This window comes from Coregonus clupeaformis, chromosome 30 (genome assembly GCF_020615455.1).
Source record: "Coregonus clupeaformis isolate EN_2021a chromosome 30, ASM2061545v1, whole genome shotgun sequence".
Lineage (NCBI taxonomy): Eukaryota > Metazoa > Chordata > Actinopteri > Salmoniformes > Salmonidae > Coregonus > Coregonus clupeaformis.
The window spans coordinates 21,974,708-21,989,548 of NC_059221.1; the positions used below are offsets into that span (position 1 = coordinate 21,974,708).

At 40.1% G+C, this 14,841-nt stretch overlaps 1 protein-coding gene across 1 annotated transcript in view; it reads right to left on the reverse strand.

The window, feature by feature from the left end:
* Window positions 1-14,841, reverse strand: part of LOC121545650 (calmodulin-binding transcription activator 1-like) — a 454,137-nt gene that overhangs the window by 431,668 nt on the left and 7,628 nt on the right. The window contains exon 3 of the mRNA XM_041856375.2: window positions 3,820-3,923. Within this exon, the coding sequence (XP_041712309.2) occupies window positions 3,820-3,923 (104 nt within the window). The remainder of the gene's footprint in view (window positions 1-3,819; window positions 3,924-14,841) is intronic.

Below are 14,841 nucleotides of genomic sequence, written 5' to 3' on the forward strand. Positions count from 1 at the left end.
CACTGTGCTCACAATGCAGAAGAAACCTTCAATTAGGATCTGCCGAGAACAACATGCTTTCCTAATTCCTTTCTACAGCAGCCAAACAGAGTACAGAGCCTCTAGACAAATTAAGACAATTCATATTTTACAGTGGTTTCAAAATAAACGCTCATGTGCTTTAGGAATACAGGGCTCTGGGCATGTACATTATGAAAATCACAAGCTTAACTGTTAAAATGTTTGTGTTCTGTGACATGCTACACTTTTTATCATACATTTTTCCTTCATGTCTTACTATTGGCCGCTAGACTGGAGGGCCACACAGAAAAACAGGAAATGGGAAGCTAAGTAACAGGAACAAATTAAGTTGAAAATCTAGTGAATATAATTCTGTCAGCTGTAAAAACATTTGTTGATGTTGGAACCTAAATAAATATAAGCATGTGATTCTACACATAAGACAATTTACATAGACTACTTTGAGATAATATGTACTTTGTCAGAATAAACAATGCACCATTTTTTAAAATTAATTGTTCCTTTGCTAACTAATTTAAAACAGTAAAGCTGAAGTTAATTTGAATTATAAAAGTTTGAGTGAAATGTTTTTAAATTCAAGAATTTACCATGAATGCGCAAATATAGGCCTGCAGAATGACAGATTTTGTGTCTGATGTTAAAGGGTAGGAAGCATGAGTTTTTACTCACCAAAGTAAACTACCAACAATGCACTATTTCTCAACTTCATATGGAGAATCTACTCCGTGTTAGCAAGCTCCATTTTGGATTAGCTGACTCTCCCTCGGCCGGTGAACACTGCCTCTCCCTCTGAAGTGCCTTCTTGGCTCTTCTTTGGTAGCTAACTCAGCCGTCAATCGGTAAGTCTCCGCTCTCTCTACTTTATATCTGCGTGCTTATTTTTGTGTTCTGTGGGTTCCTGCCTTTGCTAGACTAGTTGGTGTTGTTCTCTGGCTTACTACTTAGCTATGTCAACTGTGGTGGTTGGCTAGCTAGGCTAGCTAGCAGGCTAAAATAACTAACTTTAGCTGGCTTGCTTGCTGGCTAAGATATACCGCATATACCAGTAACATTATTTGATAACTGGTTAGATTGCGTCATGTATTTCCAAAACTTTGGTTTACTTTATGTAGCTGTAAGCTAGGTGTTGATAGAAACTGGCTGACTCTTGCAGTCACGTAAAGTTAGCAGGCTGGTAGGTCTAACGTTAGCAGGCTAGTAGGGCTAACGTTAGCAGGCTAGTTGGCTAGCAACCTTGCAAGCTGATTTGTAACAATAAATTAATTAAGTAAGTTGGCAAAAAATGTAATTAAAACAAGTAGTCATGAGTGCAAACGATTTGGTTTAATTTGAAGTTATACATTTGAAGTTATTTTTGTTGGAGTTGACATTATATGGAATAGGCTGACTTGCCAGAAGATACCAATCCTACCGTTACGCTTGTTTACAATTAGCTGCACTGGGGTTGGAACACAATCATGGTTACATTAAGACACCGTGGAGTTGGCACAAGATATGGGTCGGAAAACATACCTCAATGCAGGGATGGGATATGCCACTGTACTCCAAATTGTACCTTTATCCACACTGATACATCGAGAAGATTTAAATGCTGCTTGTTTTTCCAGAAAATTGACCTTTCGTCCTCATACTAGCTAGCAGTAGCCACCAAAGCAATTTTGTAATGGCAGTGTCAGCCAATCAGCTCCTTTTTTGTTCAACGTGACGTGCCATTCCATAACAGCTGCTGTGGCTAGTGCTAGGTAGCATGAGGATGAAAAGGGCAGTTTTCCAGGAAAACTAGCAGTATTACAATCTCGATGGAGCAGTGTGGATTAGGTGTGTGAACTAAAAACTTTAAACTGTTTAAACGAAATTGGGATCCTTAATGTTAAGAAAAATCCCAAACCGCATGGCTCTCCAGAGGGTGGTGCGGTCTGCCGAACACATTACCGGGGGCAACCTACCCACCCTCCAGGACACCTACAGCACCCGATGTCACAGGAAGGTCAAAAAGGTCATCAACCACCCGAGCCACTGCCTGTTCACCCCGCTATCATCCAGAAGGCGAGGTCAGTACAGGTGTATCAAAGCTGGGACCGAGATAATGAAAAACAGCTTCTATCTCAAGGCCATCAGACTGTTAAATAGCCATCACTAGCACATTAGAGGCTGCTGCTGCCTATTGAAATCACTGGCCACTTTAAGAAATGTAACACTAGTCACTTTAATAATGTTGAAATATCTTGCATTACTCATCTCATATGTATATACTGTATTCTATAATATTCTACTGTATCTTAGTCCATGCCGCTCTGTCATTGCTCATCCATATATGTATATATTCTTAATTCCATTCCTTATTTAGATTTGTGTGTATTGGGTATATGTTGTGGTGAAATTGTTAGATATTACTTGTTAGATATTACTGCACTGTCGGAGCTAGAAGCACAAGCATTTCCGCAATAACATCTGCTAAACACGTGTATGTGACAAATAAAATGTAATTTGATTCGATTTTAATTTGTCCAATAGAAACTCTCGTTTTAGTTGCAAAACGGAACTGTTTGGACTAATGATTACACTCCTGTTCTTTCTCTTATCTAATGATGCGAGTGTGTTCAGTCTTCGGTCTGTTGCGTGTAGAACATCCTAGCCCATTCATTAATGATAGGCCCTGCTTTACTGAAGTTGCGAGACATTGCAAGCCAAGAAATTGCGAGATACAGCATTCCATTGCGAGATACAGCTTTTGATTGCTGATAGATAGGCCTAGTGCACATTTCTGACTGTCTGCTTGGTGGCCGACCTGCCTATACTGTGCCCCTACCCTCTCTCTCTGTTCCTCGCTAGTTCGCTATGAAAGACGCTTGTGTTTGTGTTCTCTGAAGTACGGCAACTAATCAGTCTTCTCAATTCCAAAAATACAGAATCTTAGGAGTCGATTCCTAGTGGAATCAAATCTTGACACTCAGAAATGGGAGTCGACACCGGGAGTCAACGTGCTCGAGTCGAGGAATCAATTATTTTGGAGTTGACTCTCCACCACTACATCATCATCGTTAAAAGTTGGAAAAATGTCAGAGAAAGGGAAGCGACAGCAGCAAAGTCCTTTATGGCAATACTTAAATGACAAGGAAATGCAAACTTTGTGAGGTGGAATTGAGATACAGTAATGGTAGTACAGGTGCAATGCTTAACCATCTGAAAGGGATGCACCGTATGACCCAAACTGTTGCTGGCAGCAGCGCAGCTGCATTATGAATTCATGTGGAATTTTATAAATGTTTCTTATTGTTTTAATGGAAAACCGCAATATAAATTGCTGTTTAAACGTTAAGAAATGTTTTCCATTTGTCACATCCCTAGTGTGGATAAAGGTAGAATGTGGAGTACAGTGGCATATCCCATCCCTGCAGTGAGGTAGGTTTTCCAACCTATATCTCATGTCGGCTCCACGGTGTCTTAATGTAACCATGATTGCGTTCCGACCCCAGTGCAGCTCAGTGTAAACAAGCGTAACGGTAGGGTTGGTACCTTCTGGCATTCTTGCCGGGTCCTCCATATTATGTCACATGCCACAAAAACACTTTCCGGCATGACTTCGGCATTCTTATGTAATAACTCGAGAAATAAAAACATTTCCTGTAACTTTGCATTGGGACTTTTGATGCGTATACTAATGCAAATCCATATGTTACATGTGGTTACATTTATGCTACCTACCCTTTAAGAATGAACATAATGTGTTTTTACATTGTAACAGAGGACATCAGAAACATTTGCAATGATAACCGGGAGGAGAAGAAGGGCCCATACCTCATTGGTGTTCCATCTGTGTCTCTCCTTTGGCAGCGAAGAGCATTTTGGTAGACATTCAAGCAGCTTTTTGGGCAGGTATATTTTCAAATGTCCATGTTCATCTGCAAAAAAGAGAAAGATATGTGTGTAAGTGAATGCTTGCTCCTTTTGGCCTTCTTCCATTTTTGTGAGACCTGAGGAATCAGAACTTTGTCAGAGCCAATGTTGAATTGGCCCAGTTTCAGAAGAAGATTGTGTTGCTGTGATGTTACAACCCACCTCACCAGGTAATATCACAACAGTACAACAACAATCCATCTTTGGACAAAGGCAAAGCCAATTTTTGTTACCTAAAAAGGAAAGAATGGCAAGTCTGACTAGAACAACACTGCCCACTGTTTCAGTGATTCAAACTGCAAGCTAAAGTGGTACAACACTCTCACACAGGCCCAAATGCCAGTAGATGATCAAAAAAGGAAATACAACTTGTTCTGTAGTGCAATTACAGCTGGGTTGTATAACAAGCGCTTCCCTGGCCTGATTCGTGCCTCATCTGACTCTCTCCACAGTTTCAAAGGGCATGGCAGCCCAGTCAAATCACTGTCATTCACCCTCATTGTTCTGAAGCGGACTTTCTAGATTACAATAATACTGTCTGTAGCGGTAGCCTATCTGGGAATCGGCTTCAATTACACACAACTTGTTATTATCTGTCGATTATATGTCAGTCTCCTAGAGTCGTCCAATAACTTTACATTTGACATCAATATTTCCATATCCACAAAGAGAACCATGGGGCCTAATGCACAAAATGTAAACGCCCCAATCATACTACTCTGTCTATGATGTGAGAAGCTAGGCCTCCTGTAGCTCAGTTGGTAGAGCATGGCGCTTGCAACGCCAGGGTTGTGGGTTCGATTCCTACGGGGGGCCTGTGTGAAAAATGTATGCACTCACTAACTGTAAGTTGCTCTGGATAAGAGCGTCTGCAAAATGTAAGCTGTAGGCCTTCATGCCTTGAATACCATAATTCAGTGAATTATTCAAAGAAAGTAACCTGGTCACTAGAAAGCCCATTGCTTTACATGGTTACGTTATATTTCACTATCATATCACAAAGATAATGTAGCAAATTCAATGCAGAGTAGACATGCTTAGATACAATCATGCATTAGGCCTATGCTGTTCAAGGTCCATTCAAATTACACTGCCTCCTCATTCCTGCTATACAGATGGCATTTCATCCAACACTTAAATGTGTGCAAATGCTATTTGTCTGGAACCAAATTTATTGTGAATGTATGGTATTATGGAAAAAACTAATAGGCTATAGTCCTTGGGATGAATATTACAAGGAAATTAAAATAATATTTTTTGCTACTAGAAAATGTATGCATCCATAGCTTTTTCAATTTACATACTAAATGAGCATAGCTCATTCCCAACCAACAGCTTATCATTAGGAGTGGGTTTAAACAGAGAGAAGAGTTACTGTCTGCCAATCATAAAAACATGACTTCCTACAAGCAGGCGGCCTTTCAAAGAATGGAAGCAATGCTACTGTACTGTACAACACACTAACCTTGGCTACTATGTAAATCAAGTTTTCTGGATAATTATACTATTTGTTAGGTGAGAATTTCCAATTACCATTATACACTACGTGACCAAAAGTATGTGGACACTTGCTCGTCCAACATCTGATACCAAAATCATGGGCATTCATATGGAGTTGTTCCTCCCTTTGCTGCAATAACAGTATTTTCTGGGAAGGCTTTCACCAGATGTTGGAACATTGCTGAGGGGACCTGCTTCCATTCAGCCACGAGCATTAGTGAGGTCGGGCACTAATATTGGGCTATTAGGCCTGGCTCACAGTCAACGTTCCAATTCAAACCAAAGGTGTTCGATGGGGTTGAGGTCAGGGCTCTGTGCAGGCCAGTCAAGTTCTTCCACACTGATCTCGACAAACCATTTTTGTATGGACATCGCTTTTTGCACGGGGGCACTGTCATGCTGAAACAGGAAATGGCCTTTCCTAAACGGTTGCCACAAAGTTGGAAGCACAGAATCGTCTAGAATGTCATTGTATGGTGTAGCATTAAGATTTCCCTTCACTGGAACTAGGAGGCCTAGCCTGAACCATGAGAAACAGCCCCAGACCATTATTCCTCCTCCACCAAACCTTCTCCTGGCATCTGCCAAACCCAGATTTGTCCGTCGGACTGCCAGATGGTGATGCGTGATTCATCACTCCAGAGAACGTGTTTCCACTGCTCCAGAGTCCAATGAGGGCGAGCTTTACACCACTCCAGCCAACGCTTAGCATTGCACATTGTGATCTAAGGCTTGTGTGCGGCTGCTCGGCCATGGAAACCCCATTTTATGAAGCTCCCGGCGAACAGTACTTGTGCTGACGTTGCTTTCAGAGGTAGTTTGGAACTCGGTAGTGAGTGTTGCAACCGAGGAAAGACGACTTTTACGCGCTACGCACTTCAGCACTCGGCGGTCCCGTTCTGTGAGCTTGTGTGGCCTACCGCTTCACGGCTGAGCTGTTGTTCCTCCTAGACGTTTCCACTTCACAATAACAGCACTTACAGTTGACCGGGGCAGCTCTAGATTTGACGAACTGACTTGTTGGATAGGTGGCATCCTATGACGGTGCCACGTTGAAAGTCACTGAGCTCTTCAGTAAGGCCATTCTACTGCCACGTTTGTCTATGGAGATTGCATGGCTGTGTGCTCGATTTTATACACCTGTCAGCAACAGGTGTGACTGAAATTGCCGAATCCACTCATTTGAAGGGGTGTCCACATACTTCTGTATATAGTGTATTTGTTGATGTAAAAGAAATGTGAAAGAATGTTTATTTAATTAAGGTGTATTATTTGTAGAAGGATAATAATAGACCCTTATAATATAACTTTTCTGATTTGGTATTGCAATTAAAGCAACGCACTTGCTTCTGAGAGCGTTTCAGTGGAAATCATCTTTAGTAACAGGGGGATAGCATCTTTCTCAGATTGTTATCCTCCTACTACAGTCACTGGTGACCCATCATGGCACATCTGCTGAAAAAATTGCATTCTTTCCTGCTAAATGTATTTTACAGGGCCATAAATGGATGAATTCTTCACTTTCTATCAATTCTGGTGAGCCCATGCACAGAGAGCCCATGGCAAATACTTATGTTTTTTTTTTCTTCAGTCGTGTACTAAGCCTATGTGAAGAGACCTATTGAAAGGGAACAGAACGTATAGGCCTAGTAAGCCCTAGCTTGTAGAATCCCACCATTCATTCACATGCTACAAACAAACTGCTGTTCCAGCCACCTGATCAGGGAGGGAGAGAAACATCAGAGCCATGTTTAGTGTTGCTCCCACAGGGAGCAGGTAGTAGAGATGGATTCGTAGATCTTTAGGTGTTTGCTGCATCCAGCTGTACCTAGTAATTCTGCATGTGTAAACAATTTTTATATGAGCTGAGCTTAACAGGTATCTGTAATCATTTGCTTCGCCCAATTAACAAGCCCATGCAGCATCTGCTCATAGGTACCACCAAAGTGGTGTTATTGTTGTCATCAGAGGCAAACAGGATGGAGCTAAATGATCAGAGATGTACCAGGGTCATGGCTAGAAATAATCCAGCTTTTGTCAAATTAACGTCAGATTTGACTTTTCGTAGCAGGTTAGGATAACTTACGCAGCATGTTAGGTGAATTAATGTAGCCATGACCATGCACAAGGTGTCACACCCTGGCTAATGGACTCTAGTTATTGAGCCAGAGTGTGTTTGTTTCTATGTGTTCTGTTTCTATGTTGGGTGTTCTAGGTTGTTTATTTCTATGTTTGACTGAGTGACTCCCAATCAGAGGCAACGAGTGTCAGCTGTGTGCTGGTTGTCTCTGATTGGGAGCCATATTTAACTGTCTGTGTTTCACTTTGTGTTTGTGGGTTTTTGTTCCTTGTCGGTCTTTGTCACCGTGGACTTCACGAGTCGTTTATTGTTTTTGTTTAGTGTGCTTATTATCACTGACGGTAATAAAGTCAATCATGTTCGCTCAACACGCTGCGTATTGGTCTACTTCTCGTCAAGACGATCGTGACACAAGGGAGGGAAATGAGAGGGAAAACGGGACATGGGCAAATTAGGAACAACAAGGAAATGGGCAATAAGGTAAAAAAATCACACACAAAAATCAAACAAAACAAAAAGAGAAGCACATAATGAAAAGGACTAAAAAAAATGAAGATCGCCTTATTAAATGTTTTGCTTTTTAAGACTAGACCAATTAGCTATTGTTGGACTAATTGTATTTTCTAACTTCTTCTTTTTATTTGTTTTACTGTGGATTGGCATTCAGCACACATTGTATACTCTGTCTGCAGAATGTTCATATGTTGTTTGTTTTCCAATGAGAAGCCATGTGAGTCCACTGAGTGCAGGCTCCTTTTTTTTTTTTAACCTTTATTTAACCAGGTAAGCCAGTTGAGAACAAGTTCTCATTTACAACTGCGACCTGGCCAAGATAAAGCAAAGCAGTGCGAAAAAAAAAAAAAAAAAACAGAGTTACATATGGAATAAACAAAACGTACAGTCAATAACACAATAGAAAGAAAATCTATATACAGTGTGTGCAAATGTAGTAAGTTATGGAGGTAAGGCAATAAATAGGCCATAGTGCAAAATAATTACAATTATAATTAGTATTAACACTGGAGTGATAGATGTGCAGAAGATGATGTGCAAATAGAGATACTGGGGTGCAAATGAGCAAAATAAATAACAATGTAAATAACAATATGGGGATGAGGTAGTTGGGTGGGCTAATTACAGTTGGGCTGTGTACAGGTGCAGTGATCGGTAAGCTGCTCTGACAACTGATGCTTAAAGATAGTGAGGGAGATAAGTGTCTCCAGCTTCAGAGATTTTTGCAGTTCGTTCCAGTCATTTGCAGCAGAGAACTGGAAGGAATGGCGGCCAAAGGAGGTGTTGGCTTTGGGGATGACCAGTGAGATATACCTGCTGGAACGCATACTACGGTGGGTGTTGCTATGGTGACCAATGATCTAAGATAAGGCGGGGATTTGCCTAGAAGGGATTTATAGATGACCTGGAGCCAGTGGGTTTGGCAACGAATATGTAGTGAGGGCCAGCCAACGAGAGCGTACAGGAACATTAAAGGTGATGTTTCAAGGCAGAGTGGACCACACTCAGATATTAACCAGTGGTGTCCAGGGCGAGCCTTGGCCATCTCTCACCTTCCTCCCTACAGTACACACAGAGCTTGTTTAATAAATCCTCAGCAGAGCAGCAGCAGGCCCACTCGCCTAGCCAGCCTATCCCTCACACCCTCAGATGACATCAACGAGGGGAGATATCCTCATCAGTCCCATACATTAATATTTTATTAACTGTATGTGCAATTTGGTTATAAGGATGTAGCATATAATATGCATGCAACTTAAGTAAAAAAAGGTTTTGGGTAATGTTTAAAAAAGCTCAGAGTAGAGCAAATCTTATGTTTAAGATATGGCATCCACGTTCCAGATTTGTTCACTGTCTACCTCTTGAGCACCTTAGGAGGGCCGTGTTCTCAGCTTCTCACACTGTCACTCTCACGTCCTGTTATTAGGCTCAGACTGGCTCTCTATTTGGAGAACACAAAAAAAAACACAGAACCTGTTTAAAATGCTCAACTAAAGCATCTTTTCTCCCATTTATTAAGCCTACATTGTCATTTTGATCACTTGTTATTTCAGCGATCCTCTGATTTTCTCCACTGGGCTTTTCCACAGCTGTGGAGGAGGAGAAGGGGTTCCTTTGAAAGCTTTAGTTCAAACAGAGTTTTGCTCACTAATAAAAGGTTTGTCAACTGTGCCGGTGAGACGAAGGGGAATCCACATATATACAGTAGGTGTGATAGATAGAGCCTCAGCCTGCTTCCACATGGGGATAGGTTGGATGCCAGACGCGCAACACAAGCCTTTGACAAACATCTGAAAGTCACTGATTAATCCACATCTGAACCACATATTACCAGAGACAAATTGCTTCTGAGAATGTTTATGCAGAAATGGAACATCTGCCAAAATAGAGATGTTGTTTAAAAAACACTTGATGCTTAAAATAAATAAAATAGAGGCCGAAAATTGAGGAAAAGGAAATATTCCACACAACAAACTATGTGACGTTTGTTTCCCAATTAATCATTTTAACTATGTGACTGTTTTTAAAACCGTCTTCTAGGCCTAGGCCTAACCACCTTATAAAACATTTTATTTCTCATCTACTTTAAGGATAAATTAAATCTGACACTGGAATTAGATGTTTATCAGATAGGCCTAGATGTTCATTAGATTAAATTATAATGAAATACTGGTCTCCCTCTCCATCTGAACATCGAAAGGGACATCCTGGGAAATCTGGGATTTATCTGCTTCTAATGAAATGAGTCAGACTAGCTAGATGAAGGCTTTGCATTTAGATATAGCAGCCTGCATGCTAATCAATGTGCTGGTAATACAGTAGCCTAGGCCTATGGGCGATTCCACGCCAGGACAGCCCAAAAATATTTGGGGTATCTCAGATTGTTTTGGCAATGCTCACATTAATAAAAGTTCAGCAAAAAAATCCCTGTGAAATCTGACGTTCAGTGCCAAAATGAAAAGCACTATCGTGGTTGTCTACTCTATAATGTGGTTTTTAGCATTTTGGGGGGGTTTCTAGCGCCTATGTGGCACGTTGATAATTATTTATTCGTATGAATTTGTCTCTAGCGTTTGAACGGTTTAAGCTACAAAATATTATGACCACATTCCTGAAAGCTACGACCTTCTATTTTCCTCTCTGATGCTAACAAGGACTCGTTAGACGGGAGTGAGATTTTCAAAAAAACATATTCAAAGCATACTTCCTTCAGACTGGAATTTGACCTTACCTGATTTGACATATATTTGTGTTATTTATTGAGCTGCTTAGTTATCAGATGATTTTAAAATGACCTAATTACTTTTAAGAAGCTTTTAATAGTTGTTTAAATAAACATTTAAAAAATGGTGAGCGAGCGTTGTGCCTTTTCCTTTTCAATTATTATAAAAAATGTTGGTTGCACCTCGACTCAGGTTGGTTGAGCACCCTTCATTTCTTTCCTAATTACTTTAATGAACATTTAATTTTAAGAAGTGTTTTATTGGTGTGTGTGCGTTGCTTTTTTATACAGTTCTTCCGAAGAATAATCTGCCCCCTTACAATTAACCTTTTTTACATCTGAACTCTGTAAGAATATAGTTGAATAGACCTGCTATAAGGAGTATAATGACACCGAGATGTTACAGGAGAGTTCTAAAAAAAGGCCTAAAATGGCCACTTTCATCATGATTTTCTCAAAACCGGTTTGTGATACAAACATAAAAAGCATGTCAAACATCCATCCTCCCAATTAAGTTTCTATGTGAAAATTTACAGAATAATTTGAGATAACCTAAATATTTTTGGCTTATCCTGGCGTGGAATCACCTGTATCTCTTAAAGGCACAGTCTAATGTTGCACCATTGGGTAGGCAGCCTTCTATAGGCCTAATCAAGTCCCTTATAGCAAATATGGTCAACACATTTTTAAGGCTATGATGTAAGATCTATCAGAAGGCATGGCTGATAACAGAAATAGCTCACAAATTGGAACAACAATTGAAAATTGAACTAGAAGAGTCTAAGATCTAAGATGACCCTCTGATGACTTTCTAAGCCAAACTGATGAGTAAGGCCTTTATCTGTCGATAAATACCTGCCAGTCTGTCTTGACTGATGATTTTAGTCGCTAATACTATCAGATTAAGGAATGCCCATCTACCAACAAATAAGCCTACCGAGTTAATTGTGTGTAAGATTACATAAATAGACTAGCCCTCAAAAGACACCTATCGGGAAAATTATGTCGTATTTTTGTTTTCACCACCCTACAGAATTGCATCATTATGTGAAACAAACATGATCCTGTTTTGCAAATCAAATCAATGTTTGTCTGATTTTATGCAGGTATGATTATTATAGCCCACAAAATAAACTATCCCGTCTGGCTGAAAAAAGAACAACAAGCAATTGGTTGTAAAACACTGAAGTGCAACACAGTCCAAAACAAGAGCTTGTTATATCAGAACCCAGCTAGCACATTTGGTTCTTTGGAAGTTGTTGGAACGTACATGTTTGGTTTCCCATTGGCTCTGGGAACGAAGGCTTAAGCTTGTTAAATGTTCTGAAAACGGAAGTGAACATTTCACCAGTTCTGGGAACATACATTTTTAGGTTGCAGAGACGTCCCTGAAAGTTTTCCTGGGAGGTTTTATTAATGTTCTGGGATGGAAATTATAGGTTATTTTAAAGTAATTAAATAACATTCTGAGAACATGTTTCAATAAAACGTGTAATAATACCGCTAGCTGAGTTTGGGTTAACTGTTTTGAACTCCAAGCACAGATAGGACACATGGAAATAAATGTTCTTAGGCATTAATCATGCAATCGCATTTCCTTTTTATTGTGGCACGATGTCAGTGAAATTCAAACCTATAATCTTCTGTTCGCTATCCATGGAATTAGTCCACTGCGCCACCAGGATGGAGCTGGCATGTCATGTTTTTTTAACTCATACAAAGCTGTTCATTTTAGTTTATTCAAACAAACCCCATTTCAAAAGCAAACAAGCACTCATTAAGATCACGTGTGGCCAATTAGTGGGCGCGGTCAACACACCTGAATACACTTAACAAGATAGAGGAGAGAGAGTTTTGTTGATTCTGAGAACGGAATGTACAGGATTTTAAATAACATTCTTAGAACGTTCTCTGAATGTTACTAAAATTTTCTTGTGGTTTTTATGGAAAGTTTTCGTAATGTTCTCTGAACAATTTTAGAACATGACTTTAAAAAGAACCATGAGCAAACCTGTAGGAAACGTTATGCTGAAGTACTGAAATTCCCATAGAAGAACGTTGTTTCTTAACGTTATCGGAACAATGAGAACATGACTTTAAAAAGAACCATGAGAAAACCTGTAGGAAACGCTATGCTGAAGTACTGAAATTTCCACAGAAGAACATTGTTTCTTAACATTCTCTGAACAATTTGAGAACATGACTTTAAATAGAACCATGAGGAAACCTGTCGGAAACGTTATGCTGAATAACTGAAATTCCCACAGAAGGTTGTTTCTTAACATTATCTGAACTATTTGAGAACGTTCCCAATGTCAAACCAGTTGGAGAGCGTTCCTAGAACATGACAAAAAATTTAATTAAATGTAACCATGTTTGAACTTTTAGGAAACGTTCTGTTAAAGCAATGAGATTAAAGTTTTTTTGTCAAGTTCCTTAAATGTGCTGACAATGTTCCAAAGTCAAGCAACTATCCTGCACCATTCCCAAAAAGTTGTGGGAAGGTTGCATGCAAAATAACCATAGGTCAACCATACTCTCACCAAGCTCTAAGAAACATATGGTTCTCAGAATGTTATGTGCTAGCTGGGAAGGTGCTGAATTGAGCTGGGCTAAGCAGGGCTTGGCTGGGCTGGTGGGCAGCCAATTATTGCCCTGGTGTTGATAAAGGAGCTGTCCAAGAGAGAGTTTGCCTAGGGCCTAGCCACCTAAAGTACCACCCGACTACTCAGGTGATTTGGGCTCCTTCAAAAGCCAGTAAGGGGCCTATAAAATATACTGTTCACTGCCTACTACAAGGCCTGTTTTTGATGAGCACCACTGATCAACACTGTCGAGCCTATTTCTATTCCTTGGTAGTAGGGACTCGGGAGGGGTAAAGCATGACTTTTCATGAGTCACAACACCCTCAATCAAATGGACCCCAAAAATATATATATTCCTATGTGCTGATCTTTGGATTATCACTGATCCTGCCTGTGAAGCAGCAAACAGTTGGGGGAATTTACGGGTATCTGTCATGCTAGCTTGTTCCGGCCCCACCCTGGAGACGAGAGCGTAGGTCATGAGGCTGGAAAGGCTGACAAAAACAAATCTTTAATCAATACCCTGGCCCTCAACACAAAACACTCTCTCCTCCGACTCTGTCTCAGTGCGCTCCGAGAGTGACAGTTTTTCATTTTAATCTGTGCCTAGTGCTGCCCATATTGTGGGGAAATGGTGAGCTAATATTATGGTACCTTGGCTCATTCAGTAAACCATTGTTGGCTGTGCATAGTGTCTAGGCTATTTAGTGACGCACTCGTGAAGATCTAATATCTTTCTTAAGAACTACAGATGTAGGATATTAATTTGAGCCAGTTTGTGAAAGCATGGAAATAATCCTGCAGCAACAGAACATGTGAATTATTATGTGGATTATAATTAATTGACATTTTTGTAGGGGTTGATACCTACAAAGTGGAAATTACAAACTTCAGAAGCCTTTTTAAACCTCAAATACACTACAAGATGCATTGCAGGAAAGTGATCCTGCAAAAGGGTGATCAAATTAAGATCCTACATCTGTAAAATAAATCCAAAATACTCCACAACTGCCCAGTATCGACTTTGCAATGTAGTCTAGCTATGTCTTTAGTGACAGATTAACAACACTAGGCTATATCACAAACATGAATACACAGTATTTAACGGAAACATAACTCCAATCAGATAAACAAACAAAATGTTAAACAACAGTAAATAACAATATTAAAGGCATTAAACATCCATGCACGAAATAAATTAAAGCACACAGCCATGCAACAAACATATTTTCTATAACATGCAATTCTGACATGCATTTTTCATTAGGCATACTCAATAGGCCCATTCAAGCATATGAAACAGATGACATCACAAGACATGCTAAAACAACATAGAACAAATCAAACAGACTGGTATACAATTAGAGCACCTGGAGCATTTACTGGGTAATAATTACCAGATCCAAATGAATTAGAACCTGACATAGGGATCAAATCAGTGAATAGCCTAACAAGTCTTCTGTCTGCAGTCAGACACAACCCTCAAGTGCCCCAATCCTTGTGGAGGAAAAGACAGCTAGCCT